Source organism: Trachurus trachurus (assembly GCF_905171665.1).
Source record: "Trachurus trachurus genome assembly, chromosome: 24".
Lineage (NCBI taxonomy): Eukaryota > Metazoa > Chordata > Actinopteri > Carangiformes > Carangidae > Trachurus > Trachurus trachurus.
In genome coordinates, this window is record NC_139910.1 from 685,649 (window position 1) to 708,513 (window position 22,865).

General features: G+C 47.7%; 1 protein-coding gene across 1 annotated transcript in view; it reads left to right on the plus strand.

Annotated features, from left to right (window-relative positions):
* pak6b (p21 protein (Cdc42/Rac)-activated kinase 6b) overlaps positions 1 to 21,556 on the plus strand; it is a gene marked incomplete at both ends in the record, with an annotated part of 35,265 nt that extends 13,709 nt beyond the window's left edge. The window contains 6 exons of the mRNA XM_084000144.1: positions 16,498 to 16,704; positions 17,683 to 17,816; positions 18,003 to 18,129; positions 19,107 to 19,232; positions 20,255 to 20,389; positions 21,389 to 21,556. Of these exons, the coding sequence (XP_083856270.1) occupies positions 16,498 to 16,704; positions 17,683 to 17,816; positions 18,003 to 18,129; positions 19,107 to 19,232; positions 20,255 to 20,389; positions 21,389 to 21,556 (897 nt within the window). The remainder of the gene's footprint in view (positions 1 to 16,497; positions 16,705 to 17,682; positions 17,817 to 18,002; positions 18,130 to 19,106; positions 19,233 to 20,254; positions 20,390 to 21,388) is intronic.
* Between the last annotated feature and the right edge of the window lie 1,309 nt (positions 21,557 to 22,865).

The following is a 22,865-nucleotide window of genomic DNA, read 5'->3' on the forward strand; positions in this document are numbered from 1 at the left end:
CGTCTTCACGTCGTCTTCATGTCTTCATGTCGTCTTCACGTCGTCTTCACGTCGTCTTCATGTCGTCTTCACGTCGTCTTCATGTCTTCATGTCGTCTTCACGTCGTCTTCACGTCGTCTTCACGTCGTCTTCATGTCTTCATGTCGTCTTCACGTCGTCTTCACGTCGTCTTCACGTCGTCTTCATGTCGTCTTCATGTCGTCTTCATGTCGTCTTCATGTCGTCATGTCGTCTTCATGTCGTCTTCATGTCGTCTTCATGTCGTCTTCACGTCGTCTTCACGTCGTCTTCACGTCGTCTTCATGTCTTCATGTCGTCTTCACGTCGTCTACATGTCGTCTTCATGTCGTCGTCATGTCGTCTTCATGTCGTCTTCATGTCGTCTTCATGTCGTCGTCATGTCGTCTTCATGTCGTCTTCATGTCGTCTTCATGTCGTCTTCATGTCGTCGTCATGTCGTCTTCATGTCGTCTTCATGTCGTCTTCATGTCGTCTTCATGTCGTCGTCATGTCGTCTTCATGTCGTCTTCATGTCGTCTTCACGTCGTCTACACGTCGTCTTCATGTCGTCTTCATGTCGTCTTCACGTCGTCTACACGTCGTCTTCATGTCGTCTTCATGTCGTCTTCACGTCGTCTTCACGTCGTCTTCACGTCGTCTTCATGTCGTCTTCATGTCGTCTTCATGTCGTCTTCATGTCGTCGTCATGTCGTCTTCATGTCGTCTTCATGTCGTCTTCATGTCGTCTTCACGTCGTCGTCACGTCGTCTTCATGTCGTCTTCATGTCGTCTTCACGTCGTCTTCATGTCGTCTTCATGTCGTCTTCATGTCGTCTTCATGTCGTCTTCATGTCGTCTTCATGTCGTCTTCATGTCGTCTTCATGTCGTCTTCATGTCGTCTTCACGTCTTCATGTCGTCTTCACGTCGTCTTCACGTCGTCTTCATGTCGTCTTCACGTCGTCTTCATGTCGTCTTCATGTCGTCTTCATGTCGTCTTCATGTCGTCTTCATGTCGTCTTCATGTCGTCTTCATGTCGTCTTCACGTCTTCATGTCGTCTTCATGTCGTCTTCATGTCGTCTTCATGTCGTCGTCATGTCGTCGTCATGTCGTCTTCATGTCGTCTTCATGTCGTCTTCATGTCGTCTTCATGTCGTCTTCATGTCGTCGTCATGTCGTCTTCATGTCGTCTTCATGTCGTCTTCATGTCGTCTTCATGTCGTCTTCATGTCGTCTTCATGTCGTCTTCATGTCGTCTTCACGTCGTCTTCACGTCGTCTTCACGTCGTCTTCATGTCGTCTTCATGTCGTCTTCATGTCGTCGTCATGTCGTCTTCATGTCGTCTTCATGTCGTCTTCATGTCGTCTTCATGTCGTCTTCATGTCGTCTTCATGTCGTCTTCATGTCGTCTTCATGTCGTCTTCATGTCGTCTTCATGTCGTCTTCATGTCGTCTTCACGTCTTCATGTCGTCTTCATGTCGTCTTCATGTCGTCTTCATGTCGTCGTCATGTCGTCGTCATGTCGTCTTCATGTCGTCTTCATGTCGTCTTCATGTCGTCTTCATGTCGTCTTCATGTCGTCTTCATGTCGTCTTCATGTCGTCTTCATGTCGTCTTCATGTCGTCTTCATGTCGTCTTCATGTCGTCTTCACGTCGTCTTCATGTCGTCTTCACGTCGTCTTCACGTCGTCTTCATGTCGTCTTCATGTCGTCTTCATGTCGTCTTCACGTCGTCGTCATGTCGTCGTCATGTCGTCTTCATGTCGTCTTCATGTCGTCTTCATGTCGTCTTCATGTCGTCTTCATGTCGTCTTCATGTCGTCTTCATGTCGTCTTCATGTCGTCTTCATGTCGTCTTCATGTCGTCTTCACGTCGTCTTCATGTCGTCTTCATGTCGTCTTCATGTCGTCTTCACGTCTTCATGTCGTCTTCATGTCGTCTTCATGTCGTCTTCATGTCGTCTTCACGTCGTCTTCACGTCGTCTTCATGTCGTCTTCATGTCGTCTTCATGTCGTCTTCACGTCGTCTTCATGTCGTCTTCATGTCGTCTTCATGTCGTCTTCATGTCGTCTTCACGTCGTCTTCATGTCGTCTTCATGTCGTCTTCATGTCGTCTTCATGTCGTCTTCACGTCGTCTTCACGTCGTCTTCATGTCGTCTTCATGTCGTCTTCACGTCGTCTTCATGTCGTCTTCACGTCGTCTTCATGTCGTCTTCACGTCGTCTTCACGTCGTCTTCACGTCGTCTTCACGTCGTCTTCACGTCGTCTTCATGTCGTCTTCATGTCGTCTTCATGTCGTCTTCATGTCGTCTTCATGTCGTCTTCACGTCGTCTTCACGTCGTCTTCATGTCGTCTTCATGTCGTCTTCATGTCGTCTTCATGTCGTCTTCACGTCGTCTTCATGTCGTCTTCACGTCGTCTTCATGTCGTCTTCACGTCGTCTTCATGTCGTCTTCATGTCGTCTTCACGTCGTCTTCATGTCGTCTTCACGTCGTCTTCATGTCGTCTTCATGTCGTCTTCATGTCGTCTTCACGTCGTCTTCATGTCGTCGTCATGTCGTCTTCATGTCGTCTTCATGTCGTCTTCACGTCGTCTTCACGTCGTCTTCACGTCGTCTTCATGTCGTCTTCATGTCGTCGTCATGTCGTCTTCATGTCGTCTTCACGTCGTCTTCATGTCGTCTTCACGTCGTCTTCACGTCGTCTTCATGTCGTCTTCACGTCTTCATGTCGTCTTCACGTCGTCTTCATGTCGTCTTCATGTCGTCTTCACGTCGTCTTCACGTCGTCTTCACGTCGTCTTCACGTCGTCTTCATGTCGTCTTCATGTCGTCTTCATGTCGTCTTCATGTCGTCTTCACGTCGTCTTCATGTCGTCTTCACGTCGTCTTCATGTCGTCTTCACGTCGTCTTCATGTCGTCTTCACGTCGTCTTCATGTCGTCTTCATGTCGTCTTCACGTCGTCTTCATGTCGTCTTCACGTCGTCTTCATGTCGTCTTCATGTCGTCTTCATGTCGTCTTCACGTCGTCTTCATGTCGTCGTCATGTCGTCTTCATGTCGTCTTCATGTCGTCTTCACGTCGTCTTCACGTCGTCTTCACGTCGTCTTCATGTCGTCTTCATGTCGTCGTCATGTCGTCTTCATGTCGTCTTCACGTCGTCTTCATGTCGTCTTCACGTCGTCTTCACGTCGTCTTCATGTCGTCTTCACGTCTTCATGTCGTCTTCACGTCGTCTTCATGTCGTCTTCACGTCGTCTTCATGTCGTCTTCATGTCGTCTTCATGTCGTCTTCACGTCGTCGTCATGTCGTCGTCATGTCGTCTTCATGTCGTCTTCATGTCGTCTTCATGTCGTCTTCATGTCGTCTTCATGTCGTCTTCATGTCGTCGTCATGTCGTCTTCATGTCGTCTTCATGTCGTCTTCATGTCGTCTTCACGTCGTCTACACGTCGTCTTCATGTCGTCTTCACGTCGTCTTCACGTCGTCTTCACGTCGTCTACATGTCGTCTTCATGTCGTCTTCATGTCGTCTTCATGTCGTCTTCATGTCGTCTTCATGTCGTCTTCATGTCGTCTTCATGTCGTCTTCATGTCGTCTTCACGTCGTCTTCACGTCGTCTACACGTCGTCTTCATGTCGTCGTCATGTCGTCTTCATGTCGTCTTCATGTCGTCTTCATGTCGTCTTCATGTCGTCTTCATGTCGTCTTCACGTCGTCTTCATGTCGTCTTCATGTCGTCTTCATGTCGTCTTCATGTCGTCTTCATGTCGTCTTCATGTCGTCTTCACGTCGTCTTCACGTCGTCTTCATGTCGTCTTCATGTCGTCTTCATGTCGTCTTCATGTCGTCTTCACGTCGTCTTCATGTCGTCTTCATGTCGTCTTCATGTCGTCTTCATGTCGTCTTCACGTCGTCTTCATGTCGTCTTCATGTCGTCTTCATGTCGTCTTCATGTCGTCTTCATGTCGTCTTCATGTCGTCTTCATGTCGTCTTCATGTCGTCTTCATGTCGTCTTCATGTCGTCTTCATGTCGTCTTCATGTCGTCTTCACGTCGTCTTCATGTCGTCTTCATGTCGTCTTCATGTCGTCTTCATGTCGTCTTCACGTCTTCATGTCGTCTTCATGTCGTCTTCATGTCGTCTTCATGTCGTCTTCACGTCGTCTTCATGTCGTCTTCATGTCGTCTTCATGTCGTCTTCATGTCGTCTTCACGTCGTCTTCATGTCGTCTTCATGTCGTCTTCACGTCGTCTTCATGTCGTCTTCACGTCGTCTTCATGTCGTCTTCATGTCGTCTTCATGTCGTCTTCACGTCGTCTTCATGTCGTCGTCATGTCGTCTTCATGTCGTCTTCACGTCGTCTTCACGTCGTCTTCATGTCGTCTTCATGTCGTCTTCATGTCGTCTTCATGTCGTCTTCACGTCGTCTTCATGTCGTCTTCACGTCGTCTTCATGTCGTCTTCACGTCGTCTTCATGTCGTCTTCATGTCGTCTTCACGTCGTCTTCACGTCGTCTTCATGTCGTCTTCATGTCGTCTTCACGTCGTCTTCACGTCGTCTTCACGTCGTCTTCACGTCGTCGTCATGTCGTCTTCATGTCGTCTTCACGTCGTCTTCACGTCGTCTTCATGTCTTCATGTCGTCGTCATGTCGTCTTCATGTCGTCTTCATGTCGTCTTCATGTCGTCTTCATGTCGTCTTCATGTCGTCTTCACGTCGTCTTCACGTCGTCTTCATGTCGTCTTCATGTCGTCTTCACGTCGTCTTCATGTCGTCTTCACGTCGTCTTCATGTCGTCTTCACGTCGTCTTCACGTCGTCTTCACGTCGTCTTCACGTCGTCTTCACGTCGTCTTCATGTCGTCTTCATGTCGTCTTCATGTCGTCTTCATGTCGTCTTCATGTCGTCTTCACGTCGTCTTCACGTCGTCTTCATGTCGTCTTCATGTCGTCTTCATGTCGTCTTCATGTCGTCTTCACGTCGTCTTCATGTCGTCTTCACGTCGTCTTCATGTCGTCTTCACGTCGTCTTCATGTCGTCTTCATGTCGTCTTCACGTCGTCTTCATGTCGTCTTCACGTCGTCTTCATGTCGTCTTCATGTCGTCTTCATGTCGTCTTCACGTCGTCTTCATGTCGTCGTCATGTCGTCTTCATGTCGTCTTCATGTCGTCTTCACGTCGTCTTCACGTCGTCTTCACGTCGTCTTCATGTCGTCTTCATGTCGTCGTCATGTCGTCTTCATGTCGTCTTCACGTCGTCTTCATGTCGTCTTCACGTCGTCTTCACGTCGTCTTCATGTCGTCTTCACGTCTTCATGTCGTCTTCACGTCGTCTTCATGTCGTCTACATGTCGTCTTCACGTCGTCTTCATGTCGTCTTCATGTCGTCGTCATGTCGTCTTCATGTCGTCTTCACGTCGTCTTCATGTCGTCTTCACGTCGTCTTCACGTCGTCTTCATGTCGTCTTCACGTCTTCATGTCGTCTTCACGTCGTCTTCATGTCGTCTACATGTCGTCTTCACGTCGTCTTCATGTCGTCTTCATGTCGTCTTCATGTCGTCTTCACGTCGTCTTCATGTCGTCTTCATGTCGTCTTCACGTCGTCTTCACGTCGTCTTCATGTCGTCTTCATGTCGTCTTCATGTCGTCATGTCGTCTTCATGTCGTCTTCATGTCGTCTTCATGTCGTCTTCACGTCGTCTTCATGTCGTCTTCACGTCGTCTTCATGTCGTCTTCATGTCGTCTTCACGTCGTCTTCATGTCGTCTTCACGTCGTCTTCATGTCGTCTTCATGTCGTCTTCACGTCGTCTTCACGTCGTCTTCACGTCGTCTTCATGTCGTCGTCATGTCGTCTTCATGTCGTCTTCATGTCGTCTTCACGTCGTCTTCACGTCGTCTTCATGTCGTCTTCACGTCGTCTTCATGTCGTCTTCACGTCGTCTTCATGTCGTCTTCATGTCGTCTTCACGTCGTCTTCATGTCGTCTTCACGTCGTCTTCATGTCGTCTTCATGTCGTCTTCACGTCGTCTTCACGTCGTCTTCACGTCGTCTTCATGTCGTCGTCATGTCGTCTTCATGTCGTCTTCATGTCGTCTTCACGTCGTCTTCACGTCGTCTACACGTCGTCTTCATGTCGTCTTCATGTCGTCTTCATGTCGTCGTCATGTCGTCTTCATGTCGTCTTCACGTCGTCTTCATGTCGTCTTCACGTCGTCTTCACGTCGTCTTCACGTCGTCTTCATGTCGTCGTCATGTCGTCTTCATGTCGTCTTCATGTCGTCTTCACGTCGTCTTCACGTCGTCTTCACGTCGTCTACATGTCGTCTTCACGTCGTCTTCACGTCGTCTTCACGTCGTCTTCATGTCGTCTTCACGTCTTCATGTCGTCTTCACGTCGTCGTCATGTCGTCTTCATGTCGTCTTCATGTCGTCTTCACGTCGTCTTCACGTCGTCTTCACGTCGTCTTCATGTCGTCTTCACGTCGTCTTCACGTCGTCTTCACGTCGTCTTCACGTCGTCTTCACGTCGTCTTCATGTCGTCTTCATGTCGTCTTCATGTCGTCTTCATGTCGTCTTCATGTCGTCTTCATGTCGTCTTCATGTCGTCTTCACGTCTTCATGTCGTCTTCATGTCGTCTTCACGTCGTCTTCATGTCGTCTTCACGTCTTCATGTCGTCTTCATGTCGTCTTCATGTCGTCTTCATGTCGTCTTCACGTCGTCTTCATGTCGTCTTCATGTCGTCTTCACGTCTTCATGTCGTCTTCATGTCGTCTTCATGTCGTCTTCATGTCGTCTTCACGTCGTCTTCATGTCGTCTTCATGTCGTCTTCACGTCTTCATGTCGTCTTCATGTCGTCTTCATGTCGTCTTCATGTCGTCTTCACGTCGTCTTCATGTCGTCTTCATGTCGTCTTCATGTCGTCTTCATGTCGTCTTCATGTCGTCTTCATGTCGTCTTCATGTCGTCTTCACGTCTTCATGTCGTCTTCATGTCGTCTTCATGTCGTCTTCATGTCGTCTTCATGTCGTCTTCATGTCGTCTTCATGTCGTCTTCATGTCGTCTTCATGTCGTCTTCACGTCTTCATGTCGTCTTCATGTCGTCTTCATGTCGTCTTCATGTCGTCTTCACGTCTTCATGTCGTCTTCATGTCGTCTTCATGTCGTCTTCATGTCGTCTTCACGTCGTCGTCATGTCGTCTTCATGTCGTCTTCATGTCGTCTTCACGTCGTCTTCACGTCGTCTTCACGTCGTCTACATGTCGTCTTCATGTCGTCTTCACGTCGTCTTCATGTCGTCTTCACGTCGTCTTCACGTCGTCTTCACGTCGTCTTCACGTCGTCTTCACGTCGTCTTCACGTCGTCTTCACGTCGTCTTCATGTCGTCTTCACGTCGTCTTCATGTCGTCTTCACGTCGTCTTCACGTCGTCTTCATGTCGTCGTCATGTCGTCTTCATGTCGTCTTCACGTCGTCTTCATGTCGTCGTCATGTCGTCTTCATGTCGTCTTCACGTCGTCTTCACGTCGTCTTCATGTCGTCTTCACGTCGTCTTCACGTCGTCTTCATGTCGTCTTCATGTCGTCTTCATGTCGTCGTCATGTCGTCTTCATGTCGTCTTCACGTCGTCTTCATGTCGTCTTCACGTCGTCTTCACGTCGTCTTCACGTCGTCTACATGTCGTCTTCATGTCGTCTTCACGTCGTCTTCACGTCGTCTTCACGTCGTCTTCACGTCGTCTTCACGTCGTCTTCATGTCGTCTTCACGTCGTCTTCATGTCGTCTTCATGTCGTCTTCATGTCGTCTTCATGTCGTCTTCATGTCGTCTTCATGTCGTCTTCATGTCGTCTTCATGTCGTCTTCACGTCTTCATGTCGTCTTCATGTCGTCTTCATGTCGTCTTCATGTCGTCGTCATGTCGTCGTCATGTCGTCTTCATGTCGTCTTCATGTCGTCTTCATGTCGTCTTCATGTCGTCTTCATGTCGTCGTCATGTCGTCTTCATGTCGTCTTCATGTCGTCTTCATGTCGTCTTCATGTCGTCTTCATGTCGTCTTCATGTCGTCTTCACGTCGTCTTCACGTCGTCTTCACGTCGTCTTCATGTCGTCTTCATGTCGTCTTCATGTCGTCGTCATGTCGTCTTCATGTCGTCTTCATGTCGTCTTCATGTCGTCTTCATGTCGTCTTCATGTCGTCGTCATGTCGTCTTCATGTCGTCTTCATGTCGTCTTCATGTCGTCTTCATGTCGTCTTCATGTCGTCTTCATGTCGTCTTCATGTCGTCTTCACGTCTTCATGTCGTCTTCATGTCGTCTTCATGTCGTCTTCATGTCGTCGTCATGTCGTCGTCATGTCGTCTTCATGTCGTCTTCATGTCGTCTTCATGTCGTCTTCATGTCGTCTTCATGTCGTCTTCATGTCGTCTTCATGTCGTCTTCATGTCGTCTTCATGTCGTCTTCATGTCGTCTTCATGTCGTCTTCATGTCGTCTTCATGTCGTCTTCACGTCGTCTTCACGTCGTCTTCATGTCGTCTTCATGTCGTCTTCATGTCGTCTTCACGTCGTCGTCATGTCGTCGTCATGTCGTCTTCATGTCGTCTTCATGTCGTCTTCATGTCGTCTTCATGTCGTCTTCATGTCGTCTTCATGTCGTCTTCATGTCGTCTTCATGTCGTCTTCACGTCGTCTTCATGTCGTCTTCATGTCGTCTTCATGTCGTCTTCACGTCTTCATGTCGTCTTCATGTCGTCTTCATGTCGTCTTCATGTCGTCTTCACGTCGTCTTCATGTCGTCTTCATGTCGTCTTCATGTCGTCTTCATGTCGTCTTCACGTCGTCTTCATGTCGTCTTCATGTCGTCTTCATGTCGTCTTCATGTCGTCTTCACGTCGTCTTCATGTCGTCTTCATGTCGTCTTCATGTCGTCTTCATGTCGTCTTCACGTCGTCTTCACGTCGTCTTCATGTCGTCTTCATGTCGTCTTCACGTCGTCTTCATGTCGTCTTCACGTCGTCTTCATGTCGTCTTCACGTCGTCTTCACGTCGTCTTCACGTCGTCTTCACGTCGTCTTCACGTCGTCTTCATGTCGTCTTCATGTCGTCTTCATGTCGTCTTCATGTCGTCTTCATGTCGTCTTCACGTCGTCTTCACGTCGTCTTCATGTCGTCTTCATGTCGTCTTCATGTCGTCTTCATGTCGTCTTCACGTCGTCTTCATGTCGTCTTCACGTCGTCTTCATGTCGTCTTCACGTCGTCTTCATGTCGTCTTCATGTCGTCTTCACGTCGTCTTCATGTCGTCTTCACGTCGTCTTCATGTCGTCTTCATGTCGTCTTCATGTCGTCTTCACGTCGTCTTCATGTCGTCGTCATGTCGTCTTCATGTCGTCTTCACGTCGTCTTCACGTCGTCTTCACGTCGTCTTCATGTCGTCTTCATGTCGTCGTCATGTCGTCTTCATGTCGTCTTCACGTCGTCTTCATGTCGTCTTCACGTCGTCTTCACGTCGTCTTCATGTCGTCTTCACGTCGTCTTCATGTCGTCTTCATGTCGTCTTCACGTCGTCTTCATGTCGTCTTCATGTCGTCTTCACGTCGTCTTCACGTCGTCTTCACGTCGTCTTCACGTCGTCTTCATGTCGTCTTCATGTCGTCTTCATGTCGTCATGTCGTCTTCATGTCGTCTTCATGTCGTCTTCATGTCGTCTTCACGTCGTCTTCATGTCGTCTTCACGTCGTCTTCATGTCGTCTTCACGTCGTCTTCATGTCGTCTTCACGTCGTCTTCATGTCGTCTTCATGTCGTCTTCACGTCGTCTTCATGTCGTCTTCACGTCGTCTTCATGTCGTCTTCATGTCGTCTTCATGTCGTCTTCACGTCGTCTTCATGTCGTCGTCATGTCGTCTTCATGTCGTCTTCATGTCGTCTTCACGTCGTCTTCACGTCGTCTTCACGTCGTCTTCATGTCGTCTTCATGTCGTCGTCATGTCGTCTTCATGTCGTCTTCACGTCGTCTTCATGTCGTCTTCACGTCGTCTTCACGTCGTCTTCATGTCGTCTTCACGTCTTCATGTCGTCTTCACGTCGTCTTCATGTCGTCTTCACGTCGTCTTCATGTCGTCTTCATGTCGTCTTCATGTCGTCTTCACGTCGTCGTCATGTCGTCGTCATGTCGTCTTCATGTCGTCTTCATGTCGTCTTCATGTCGTCTTCATGTCGTCTTCATGTCGTCTTCATGTCGTCGTCATGTCGTCTTCATGTCGTCTTCATGTCGTCTTCATGTCGTCTTCACGTCGTCTACATGTCGTCTTCATGTCGTCTTCACGTCGTCTTCACGTCGTCTTCACGTCGTCTTCATGTCGTCTTCATGTCGTCTTCATGTCGTCTTCATGTCGTCTTCATGTCGTCTTCATGTCGTCTTCACGTCGTCTTCACGTCGTCTACACGTCGTCTTCATGTCGTCGTCATGTCGTCTTCATGTCGTCTTCATGTCGTCTTCATGTCGTCTTCATGTCGTCTTCATGTCGTCTTCATGTCGTCTTCATGTCGTCTTCATGTCGTCTTCATGTCGTCTTCATGTCGTCTTCACGTCGTCTTCACGTCGTCTACACGTCGTCTTCATGTCGTCGTCATGTCGTCTTCATGTCGTCTTCATGTCGTCTTCATGTCGTCTTCATGTCGTCTTCATGTCGTCTTCATGTCGTCTTCACGTCGTCTTCATGTCGTCTTCATGTCGTCTTCACGTCGTCTTCATGTCGTCTTCATGTCGTCTTCATGTCGTCTTCACGTCTTCATGTCGTCTTCATGTCGTCTTCATGTCGTCTTCATGTCGTCTTCACGTCGTCTTCATGTCGTCTTCATGTCGTCTTCATGTCGTCTTCATGTCGTCTTCACGTCGTCTTCATGTCGTCTTCATGTCGTCTTCATGTCGTCTTCATGTCGTCTTCACGTCGTCTTCACGTCGTCTTCATGTCGTCTTCATGTCGTCTTCACGTCGTCTTCATGTCGTCTTCACGTCGTCTTCATGTCGTCTTCATGTCGTCTTCATGTCGTCTTCATGTCGTCTTCACGTCGTCTTCATGTCGTCTTCATGTCGTCTTCATGTCGTCTTCATGTCGTCTTCACGTCGTCTTCACGTCGTCTTCATGTCGTCTTCATGTCGTCTTCACGTCGTCTTCATGTCGTCTTCACGTCGTCTTCATGTCGTCTTCACGTCGTCTTCACGTCGTCTTCACGTCGTCTTCACGTCGTCTTCACGTCGTCTTCATGTCGTCTTCATGTCGTCTTCATGTCGTCTTCATGTCGTCTTCATGTCGTCTTCACGTCGTCTTCACGTCGTCTTCATGTCGTCTTCATGTCGTCTTCATGTCGTCTTCATGTCGTCTTCACGTCGTCTTCATGTCGTCTTCACGTCGTCTTCATGTCGTCTTCACGTCGTCTTCATGTCGTCTTCATGTCGTCTTCACGTCGTCTTCATGTCGTCTTCACGTCGTCTTCATGTCGTCTTCATGTCGTCTTCATGTCGTCTTCACGTCGTCTTCATGTCGTCGTCATGTCGTCTTCATGTCGTCTTCACGTCGTCTTCACGTCGTCTTCACGTCGTCTTCATGTCGTCTTCATGTCGTCGTCATGTCGTCTTCATGTCGTCTTCACGTCGTCTTCATGTCGTCTTCACGTCGTCTTCACGTCGTCTTCATGTCGTCTTCACGTCGTCTTCATGTCGTCTTCATGTCGTCTTCACGTCGTCTTCATGTCGTCTTCATGTCGTCTTCACGTCGTCTTCACGTCGTCTTCACGTCGTCTTCACGTCGTCTTCATGTCGTCTTCATGTCGTCTTCATGTCGTCATGTCGTCTTCATGTCGTCTTCATGTCGTCTTCATGTCGTCTTCACGTCGTCTTCATGTCGTCTTCACGTCGTCTTCATGTCGTCTTCACGTCGTCTTCATGTCGTCTTCACGTCGTCTTCATGTCGTCTTCATGTCGTCTTCACGTCGTCTTCATGTCGTCTTCACGTCGTCTTCATGTCGTCTTCATGTCGTCTTCATGTCGTCTTCACGTCGTCTTCATGTCGTCGTCATGTCGTCTTCATGTCGTCTTCATGTCGTCTTCACGTCGTCTTCACGTCGTCTTCACGTCGTCTTCATGTCGTCTTCATGTCGTCGTCATGTCGTCTTCATGTCGTCTTCACGTCGTCTTCATGTCGTCTTCACGTCGTCTTCACGTCGTCTTCATGTCGTCTTCACGTCTTCATGTCGTCTTCACGTCGTCTTCATGTCGTCTTCACGTCGTCTTCATGTCGTCTTCATGTCGTCTTCATGTCGTCTTCACGTCGTCGTCATGTCGTCGTCATGTCGTCTTCATGTCGTCTTCATGTCGTCTTCATGTCGTCTTCATGTCGTCTTCATGTCGTCTTCATGTCGTCGTCATGTCGTCTTCATGTCGTCTTCATGTCGTCTTCATGTCGTCTTCACGTCGTCTACATGTCGTCTTCATGTCGTCTTCACGTCGTCTTCACGTCGTCTTCACGTCGTCTACATGTCGTCTTCATGTCGTCTTCATGTCGTCTTCATGTCGTCTTCATGTCGTCTTCATGTCGTCTTCACGTCGTCTTCACGTCGTCTACACGTCGTCTTCATGTCGTCGTCATGTCGTCTTCATGTCGTCTTCATGTCGTCTTCATGTCGTCTTCATGTCGTCTTCATGTCGTCTTCATGTCGTCTTCATGTCGTCTTCATGTCGTCTTCATGTCGTCTTCATGTCGTCTTCACGTCGTCTTCACGTCGTCTACACGTCGTCTTCATGTCGTCGTCATGTCGTCTTCATGTCGTCTTCATGTCGTCTTCATGTCGTCTTCATGTCGTCTTCATGTCGTCTTCATGTCGTCTTCACGTCGTCTTCATGTCGTCTTCATGTCGTCTTCACGTCGTCTTCATGTCGTCTTCATGTCGTCTTCATGTCGTCTTCACGTCTTCATGTCGTCTTCATGTCGTCTTCATGTCGTCTTCATGTCGTCTTCACGTCGTCTTCATGTCGTCTTCATGTCGTCTTCATGTCGTCTTCATGTCGTCTTCACGTCGTCTTCATGTCGTCTTCATGTCGTCTTCATGTCGTCTTCATGTCGTCTTCACGTCGTCTTCACGTCGTCTTCATGTCGTCTTCATGTCGTCTTCACGTCGTCTTCATGTCGTCTTCACGTCGTCTTCATGTCGTCTTCACGTCGTCTTCACGTCGTCTTCACGTCGTCTTCACGTCGTCTTCACGTCGTCTTCATGTCGTCTTCATGTCGTCTTCATGTCGTCTTCATGTCGTCTTCATGTCGTCTTCACGTCGTCTTCACGTCGTCTTCATGTCGTCTTCATGTCGTCTTCATGTCGTCTTCATGTCGTCTTCACGTCGTCTTCATGTCGTCTTCACGTCGTCTTCATGTCGTCTTCACGTCGTCTTCATGTCGTCTTCATGTCGTCTTCACGTCGTCTTCATGTCGTCTTCACGTCGTCTTCATGTCGTCTTCATGTCGTCTTCATGTCGTCTTCACGTCGTCTTCATGTCGTCGTCATGTCGTCTTCATGTCGTCTTCATGTCGTCTTCACGTCGTCTTCACGTCGTCTTCACGTCGTCTTCATGTCGTCTTCATGTCGTCGTCATGTCGTCTTCATGTCGTCTTCACGTCGTCTTCATGTCGTCTTCACGTCGTCTTCACGTCGTCTTCATGTCGTCTTCACGTCTTCATGTCGTCTTCATGTCGTCTTCATGTCGTCTTCATGTCGTCTTCACGTCGTCTTCATGTCGTCTACATGTCGTCTTCACGTCGTCTTCATGTCGTCTTCATGTCGTCGTCATGTCGTCTTCATGTCGTCTTCACGTCGTCTTCATGTCGTCTTCACGTCGTCTTCACGTCGTCTTCATGTCGTCTTCACGTCTTCATGTCGTCTTCACGTCGTCTTCATGTCGTCTACATGTCGTCTTCACGTCGTCTTCATGTCGTCTTCATGTCGTCTTCATGTCGTCTTCACGTCGTCTTCATGTCGTCTTCATGTCGTCTTCACGTCGTCTTCATGTCGTCTTCATGTCGTCTTCATGTCGTCTTCATGTCGTCATGTCGTCTTCATGTCGTCTTCATGTCGTCTTCATGTCGTCTTCACGTCGTCTTCATGTCGTCTTCACGTCGTCTTCATGTCGTCTTCATGTCGTCTTCACGTCGTCTTCATGTCGTCTTCACGTCGTCTTCACGTCGTCTTCACGTCGTCTTCATGTCGTCGTCATGTCGTCTTCATGTCGTCTTCATGTCGTCTTCACGTCGTCTTCACGTCGTCTTCATGTCGTCTTCACGTCGTCTTCATGTCGTCTTCACGTCGTCTTCATGTCGTCTTCATGTCGTCTTCACGTCGTCTTCATGTCGTCTTCACGTCGTCTTCATGTCGTCTTCATGTCGTCTTCACGTCGTCTTCACGTCGTCTTCACGTCGTCTTCATGTCGTCGTCATGTCGTCTTCATGTCGTCTTCATGTCGTCTTCATGTCGTCTTCATGTCGTCTTCATGTCGTCTTCATGTCGTCTTCATGTCGTCTTCATGTCGTCTTCATGTCGTCTTCATGTCGTCTTCACGTCTTCATGTCGTCTTCATGTCGTCTTCACGTCGTCTTCATGTCGTCTTCACGTCTTCATGTCGTCTTCATGTCGTCTTCATGTCGTCTTCATGTCGTCTTCACGTCGTCTTCATGTCGTCTTCATGTCGTCTTCACGTCTTCATGTCGTCTTCATGTCGTCTTCATGTCGTCTTCATGTCGTCTTCACGTCGTCTTCATGTCGTCTTCATGTCGTCTTCACGTCTTCATGTCGTCTTCATGTCGTCTTCATGTCGTCTTCATGTCGTCTTCACGTCGTCTTCATGTCGTCTTCATGTCGTCTTCATGTCGTCTTCATGTCGTCTTCATGTCGTCTTCATGTCGTCTTCACGTCTTCATGTCGTCTTCATGTCGTCTTCATGTCGTCTTCATGTCGTCGTCATGTCGTCGTCATGTCGTCTTCATGTCGTCTTCACGTCGTCGTCATGTCGTCTTCATGTCGTCTTCATGTCGTCTTCACGTCGTCTTCACGTCGTCTTCACGTCGTCTACATGTCGTCTTCATGTCGTCTTCACGTCGTCTTCATGTCGTCTTCACGTCGTCTTCACGTCGTCTTCACGTCGTCTTCACGTCGTCTTCACGTCGTCTTCACGTCGTCTTCACGTCGTCTTCATGTCGTCTTCACGTCGTCTTCATGTCGTCTTCACGTCGTCTTCACGTCGTCTTCATGTCGTCGTCATGTCGTCTTCATGTCGTCTTCACGTCGTCTTCACGTCGTCTTCATGTCGTCTTCACGTCGTCTTCACGTCGTCTTCATGTCGTCTTCATGTCGTCTTCATGTCGTCGTCATGTCGTCTTCATGTCGTCTTCACGTCGTCTTCATGTCGTCTTCACGTCGTCTTCACGTCGTCTTCACGTCGTCTACATGTCGTCTTCATGTCGTCTTCACGTCGTCTTCATGTCGTCTTCACGTCGTCTTCATGTCGTCTTCACGTCGTCTTCACGTCGTCTTCACGTCGTCTACATGTCGTCTTCATGTCGTCTTCACGTCGTCTTCATGTCGTCGTCATGTCGTCTTCATGTCGTCTTCACGTCGTCTTCATGTCGTCTTCACGTCGTCTTCACGTCGTCTTCACGTCGTCTACATGTCGTCTTCATGTCGTCTTCACGTCGTCTTCACGTCGTCTTCACGTCGTCTTCACGTCGTCTTCACGTCGTCTTCACGTCGTCTTCACGTCGTCTTCATGTCGTCTTCACGTCGTCTTCATGTCGTCTTCATGTCGTCTTCATGTCGTCTTCATGTCGTCTTCACGTCGTCTTCACGTCGTCTTCACGTCGTCTTCACGTCGTCTTCATGTCGTCTTCACGTCTTCATGTCGTCTTCACGTCGTCTTCATGTCGTCTTCATGTCGTCTTCATGTCGTCTTCACGTCGTCTTCATGTCGTCTTCATGTCGTCTTCACGTCGTCTTCATGTCGTCTTCATGTCGTCTTCATGTCGTCTTCATGTCGTCTTCATGTCGTCTTCATGTCGTCTTCATGTCGTCTTCACGTCGTCTTCATGTCGTCTTCACGTCGTCTTCACGTCGTCTTATATGTTATAGCTTTAAAGAACAACCTGAGGTGATGACATCAGAGCTTCATCAATAACCTGACCAGTGTCCCCCCCCCCCCCCTCTCCCCCAGGTGACCTCCCCCTCCTCCTCCCCCTCCTCCTCCCCCACCTCCCCCCTCCTGCTGCCCCCCCCCAACAGCACCAGCAGCCCCCTGGTCACCGGTCGAGGGTTGCCCCAGCGCTCGCCGCGCCCGCTCTCCAGCCTCAGCGTTCCCACGGCGCCGCGCCCCCCCTCCTCCCCCCAGCCCCTCCCCCCCTCCCCCCTCCCGCCCTCCCCCTCCTCCCCCCCCCAGAGCGTGAGCCACCAGCAGTTCCGCGCGGCGCTGCAGCGGGTGGTGGACCCCGGAGACCCCCGGACGAGTCTGGAGGACTTTGTGAAGATCGGCGAGGGCTCGACGGGCGTCGTCTGCATCGCCCGCGAGCGCCACAGCGGCCGCCAGGTGGCCGTGAAGATGATGGACCTGAGGAGGCAGCAGCGCCGTGAGCTGCTGTTCAACGAGGTACGGAGAGGGGGGGGGGGGGGGCTAAGCACATGTGACATCATCATACATAATGTAGTACACTCAGCACTGCAACGTAAACGTATAAACACAGGCCAGCCCCCAATATAAATATGCATGTTTATATTAATATTTATATTAGGGCTGTCAAACGATTCATTTTTCTAATCGCATTTTTTCCATAGTTAACGCGCGATTAATCTCTATTAAAAATATTATATATGGCGGGGGTGGGGGGGGGGGGGGTCTGTGTCTGTGAGGTTTCTGTGACTGCAGCGGGGGGGGGGGACAGCTCCGTGACTGTGAGGCTGACTGCCGGTGAGTGCTTTAGGACGGGGGTGGGGGCCTGCTACTGAGAATGTGAAGTGGCGCGTTACTACAGTTTGGTTGAATGAAAAGCAAAGCAAGCTGTCAGGTTTTGGCCTCAGGTCAGGGCATGACGGTGAGCTAAGCTAACGTAGCTAACGCAGCATCCGAGACCGAAGCTGAGTCCCAGTTCAGGCTGCAGCCGCTGCACTGGGACTCCAGAGTCACAGCTCGACAGTCACAGCGACACACAAGCAGCACAATACATCCATGGAGCAGCAGCGGTTGGAGTTCACGGCAGCAGCATCTACTCGTTGTAAACAGCTGTGTGTGCTTTCACGTCGGAGTCTTCAAACCAGAAACGTTTGTAACACCACCGGGAAAAGTCGTTAGATTTGTCGCTAGTCGTTTCATCCCATAGACTGTAAACATTCGCTCTCATTCTTCTTCTTCGTCTCGGGGCTGGCGGTTGGCAACCAGCTTGAAGGTGCCTTACCGCCACCTGCTGGACTGGAGGTCCCACACTCCAGTCCAGCAGACAGAGGACAAAATGGGCCGCGATTAACAGCGATTAAAAAAATGTAACGCGTTATTTTTTTAAATTAATTGCATCGCGATTAACGCGTTAACTCTGACAGCCCTAGTTTATCTAAATATAATATCTGTGTCCAGGTGGTGATCATGAGGGACTACCGACACCCCAACGTGGTGCAGATGCACCGCAGCGCTCTGGTGGAGGAGGAGCTCTGGGTCGTCATGGAGTATCTGCAGGGAGGAGCGCTCACACACATCGTCAACGAGACACGGTGAACACACACACACACACACACACACACACACACACACACACACACACACACACACACACACACACACACACAGCTGCCACTCAGATGGGCTGTCGGGTGTGTGGTTGTTGTAACTGACCAGTGTGTGTGTGTGTGTGTGTGTGTGTGTGTGTGTGTGTGTGTGTGTGTGTGTGTGTGTGTCAGGCTGAGCGAGGAGCAGATCGCCACGGTGTGTGAGAACGTCCTGCAGGCTCTGTCCTACCTGCACGGACAGGGAGTCATCCACCGAGACATCAAGAGTGACTCCATCCTCCTCACGCTGGACGGGAGGGTAACACACACACACACACACACGCACACACGCACGCACGCACGCACGCACGCACGCACGCACGCACACACACACACACACACACACACACACACACACACACACACACTACTACTTTTAATGCATTCAAAAAACAACTTAAAGAATTGTTACTGTCTCACCGAATCTGCACCATGAATGAAACATTGATTAGCACTTTAACACATATATTACTGTAGCCCTTATTTCTTCTGTATCTTATTCTGTATTGTAATTTTACTGTGAATCTGCTGCTAATATTCTGTTTTTTTTCTTATATTTATGCAGGTAACAATGCCATGCAGGCAGCGCTGCACGGCATTGTTACCTGTTTTCTTATTTCTTATCTTTTACTGATATAAATGCTGCCAGTACTTTGTCCTCTCTTACTGTATATTTATGCAGGTTGCTATCTGTTTTCTTATTGTTGTAACTGCTGCTAATACTATGTCTTTTCATACTTATGCAGGCAGCTTCCTACTGTTATCTTTATGTCTGTCCGTCTTTAATGTGACCCACACACACTAAACAGAGTTTCTTCTTCTTTGAGGGTTACGATCACGATCATTATGCATATAGCCTAATATAGTCAAAATATTCATGTTTTTATATCTATGAATGTAGGACCAATTAATCATCCCCTAGGGGAAGTGTTTGAAATATTCAAGTCATTAATTGTCATCTACTGTATACCAAATGTTTAACTTTATATTAATCGTTTTTTTTTATTATAAATGACACACTAACATTTAAATTCCTACCAGTTCAACTTTACGTTAGTTAAATGGACCTTTACTTTATGCTGATCTGCAGATATGGTTCATACAGAATCTTTTTAGGAAAGTGACGTATTTATGAATCTTTACGATTAATTAATCGTGCCGTTTAATACCGTGATTAATTATGAAAACAAGTAATGGACATCCCTAATATCTGCTGTACTTCTCCTCCTTCTCCAGGTGAAGCTGTCAGACTTCGGGTTCTGTGCTCAGATCAGTGAAGACGTCCCGAAGAGGAAGTCTCTGGTGGGGACGCCGTACTGGATGGCGCCCGAGGTCATCGCCAAGACCCCGTATGGAACAGAGGTGAGGAGGGGGCACTCGGCTCCAGATCCACGATAAAACGCTCCGTTACTCTAGAATAACAACACACCTGTTAAAGAGTCGTTATAGTTATAAACACGTTAGTTTCAATTCATCAACTGGTGAGACAAGATGTTTATCACGAACTAACTAACCGACTGACTCAGTATCCCTCCACTCAGGAGGAGGGATAGATACTGAGTGAGTCTGCATATTTGAGCATTTTATAAAAAAATAACGCAATAGTTACTTTTCATGGTAATTAGTTACTTTAAAGGGATAGTTCAACATTTTGTCAAATTGGCCCATCACCATAATCCCTATAGTCATAGCAGTAGGTTCGTTACCTTTAATTGTCGGTGCAAGCTGTTTTTAGAACGGCGGAGCAGAGCCGTGAGCTGCTCAGAGCTACGCTACGGAGGCTCATTATGGGATTTCTTGGTTTCCCTCATCAAACTCATCAAATACACAATCCAACAACTCCACAACGCTCTGGTGGACAAGTTGTGAGCTGCACATTCACCACACTATGAGATAATAACACAACGTTACCACACAGAGTTGTTTTAGAGGGAAATTCATGTAAAACCACTGATGCACGTTGCCTTCAGGGACAGTTTTTCATCATCAGTCTCTGTATTTCCCTCTAAAACAACTCTGTGTGGTAACGTTGTGTTATTATCTCATAGCGTGGTGAATGTGCAGCTCACAACTTGTCCACCAGAGCGTTGTGGAGTTGTTGGATTGTGTATTTGATGAGTTTGATGAGGGAAACCAAGAAATCCCATAATGAGCCTCCGTAGCGTAGCTCTGAGCAGCTCACGGCTCTGCTCCGCCGTTCTAAAAATATCTTGCACCGACAATTAAAGGTAACGAACCTACTGCTATGACTATAGGGGTTATGGCAATGGGCCAATTTGACTAAATGTTGAACTATCCCTTTAAGGTTTTGTAGAAAGTAACTAGTAACTGTAACTAAGTAGTTTTTAAGGCTCTTAGCGGCGGTGTTCTCTGTGACCAATCAGGTGGACGTCTGGTCTCTGGGCGTCATGGTGGTGGAGATGGTGGACGGAGAGCCGCCGTACTTCAGCGACACGCCGATCACCGCCATGAAGAAGCTGAGAGACGAAGCCGCGCCGAGCGCCAAGAACATCCACCGGGTCAGACACACACACACACACACACACACACACACACACACACACACACACACACACACACACACACACACACACACACACACACACACACACACACACACACGCACACACACACACAGTGATGCTGCGTTGCCTCCCAACCCAGATCAGAGACAGTCCTACTTTTAATGCATTCAAAAAACAACTTAAAGAATAGTTACTGTCTCACCGAATCTGCACCATGAATGAAACATTGATTAGCACTTTAACACATACATATATTACTGTAGCCCTTATTTCTTCCATATCTTATTCTGTATTGTAATCTTACTGTGAATCTGCTGCTAATATTCTGTTTTTTTCTTATATTTATGCAGGTAACAATGCCATGCAGGCAGCGCTGCATGGCATTGTTATCTGTTTTCTTATTTCTTATTTTTTACTGATGCAGGTTGCTATCTGTTTTCTTATTGTTGTAACTGCTGCTAATACTATGCGTTTTCATACTTATGCAGGTAGCTTCCTACTGTTATCTTTATGTCTGTCCGTCTTTAATGTGAGGACTACGGCTGGAAGTTATCTTCGAGCTAAATCCGGCACTTTTACATTAAAGGGATAGTAGCATTTTTTTTAAAGTGTGGTTGTATGATCTACAAATAGCCCCTAAGTACTTTAATTGCAGTAGAAGACTCTCTGCACTCCTCCCGTTAGCAACGCCAGCCCATAATAGCCCTGCCCAGAGATTTACAACATACAGTGTTGTGAACAGACCCAAAGAAACGGCCTATTTTCACGGCCTAAAAGAGGTTTTACCTGAAAAAAAATACACAGTTCCATTGTTCACTATAATACAATTTTATTAAAACAAAAACACAGTTTTTATTTGGACCTAACCAACTCACGTATCCCTCCACCCAGGGTTAGCGCCCGCCGATCAGCAGTTGGTTAGGTTAATGTGCACTGTCCTTGTCAAATAAACAATAAATGAAATGACATGATGTCCCTCTCCCCTGTGCTCAGGTGTCCCCGGTGCTGAAGGACTTCCTGGGCTGCATGTTGACCCGCGACACGCTGCAGCGATCCGAGGCCGCCGCTCTGCTGCAGCACCCGTTCCTGCTGCAGGCCGCATCGCCGCGCTGCCTCGTACCGCTGGTGGAGCAGCACCGCAAGAGGCTGTCGCTCTGCTGAACGGCCCACAGCTGCAGCTGGAACACCCGGAAAACATGGAAAATGTTCGACCCAATTTCCCAGTCATGGAAAATGAGAAAAAAGAGTCAAATGTCCTGGAAAATGATTTACCACATCAGCTACACTGCACAAACTCAAAATCTTTCCAAGAATATTTGTCTTATTTCTTGTCAAAATGTCTCATTTCTAGTCTAAACTAATCTCTTTCCACTTAAAATAAGACTCATCACCTAAATATGAACTTGTTTTTAGATCATTTTCACTTGAAATAAGTAGAAAAATCTGCCAGTGAAAGTAAATTTTTTGTGTTTGTAATAAGAAAGAAAAACTTGCTCCACTATCAGATTTTTCTACTTATTTCTTATACACTTTTTACTTCTTTCAAGCAGATTTTCACTTGATCTGCTTGAAAGAAGTAAAAAGTGTTAGTCTTAAGTCTTAAAACAAGCTACTTTTAATGTGATGAGTCTTATCTTAAGTAGAATGAGATTAGTTTTGACTAGAAATAAGACAAATATTCTTGGTAAGATGTAGAGTTTTTGCAGTGTAGCAGAGCTCTTTTTGCCGTTTTCACACCTCACTAAGGATTTATTTTCTAAAAGTGAGAAAACTAGAGACTTTGAGTTGACGAGTGTTTCCATGTTTGTGTTGTTCTATGATGAATTCATAGGAATTTCTAAGCCTGTAACTGTAAGAGAGTATTGCATGAATGAATGAAAGAATGAATGAATGAATATTTTATTTCAAACATGTGAATAACATATTACACTTGAAGCACTAGTCGATAAAAACCTTGTATGTTTGAAAAGGAGTAGGAAGAAGCACTAGCTTATTAACTCCTATCCCTTCTCCACCTAGAATCCTACAGTAGGTTATCTTACTTCCTGTATATCCTGTTTTTCTTTTAATTTTTTAATTTTTTTAATACATAATATGCAATACAATGCATAACTTTTTGCCACAGACTCTGCACATCTTTAAACCAGACTTCTAGAGCTGAGAGAGGAAGAAACAGAGAAACAAAACTGTACAAAATAAGGTTCAACTGTGGAAAAGAACTCTTCTCCAAAGCATGAACGTTTAATAACACGTCTGTCAGACTGGAGCCGCTGGAAAAGTCCTGGAAAAGTCCTGGAAAATGGCCAAGAGCTCTGACCTCGTGACCTCTGACCTCTGACCTCTGGTTCACCTGTGAATCAAAACCAGATTCTTCCTGTTACTGATCCTGTCGTGGACGGTCGTCATGTGATGCTTCTATTTTTGATAAAATGTAAATAAACTGAAGACGTTTTAAATAATTAGATCCACA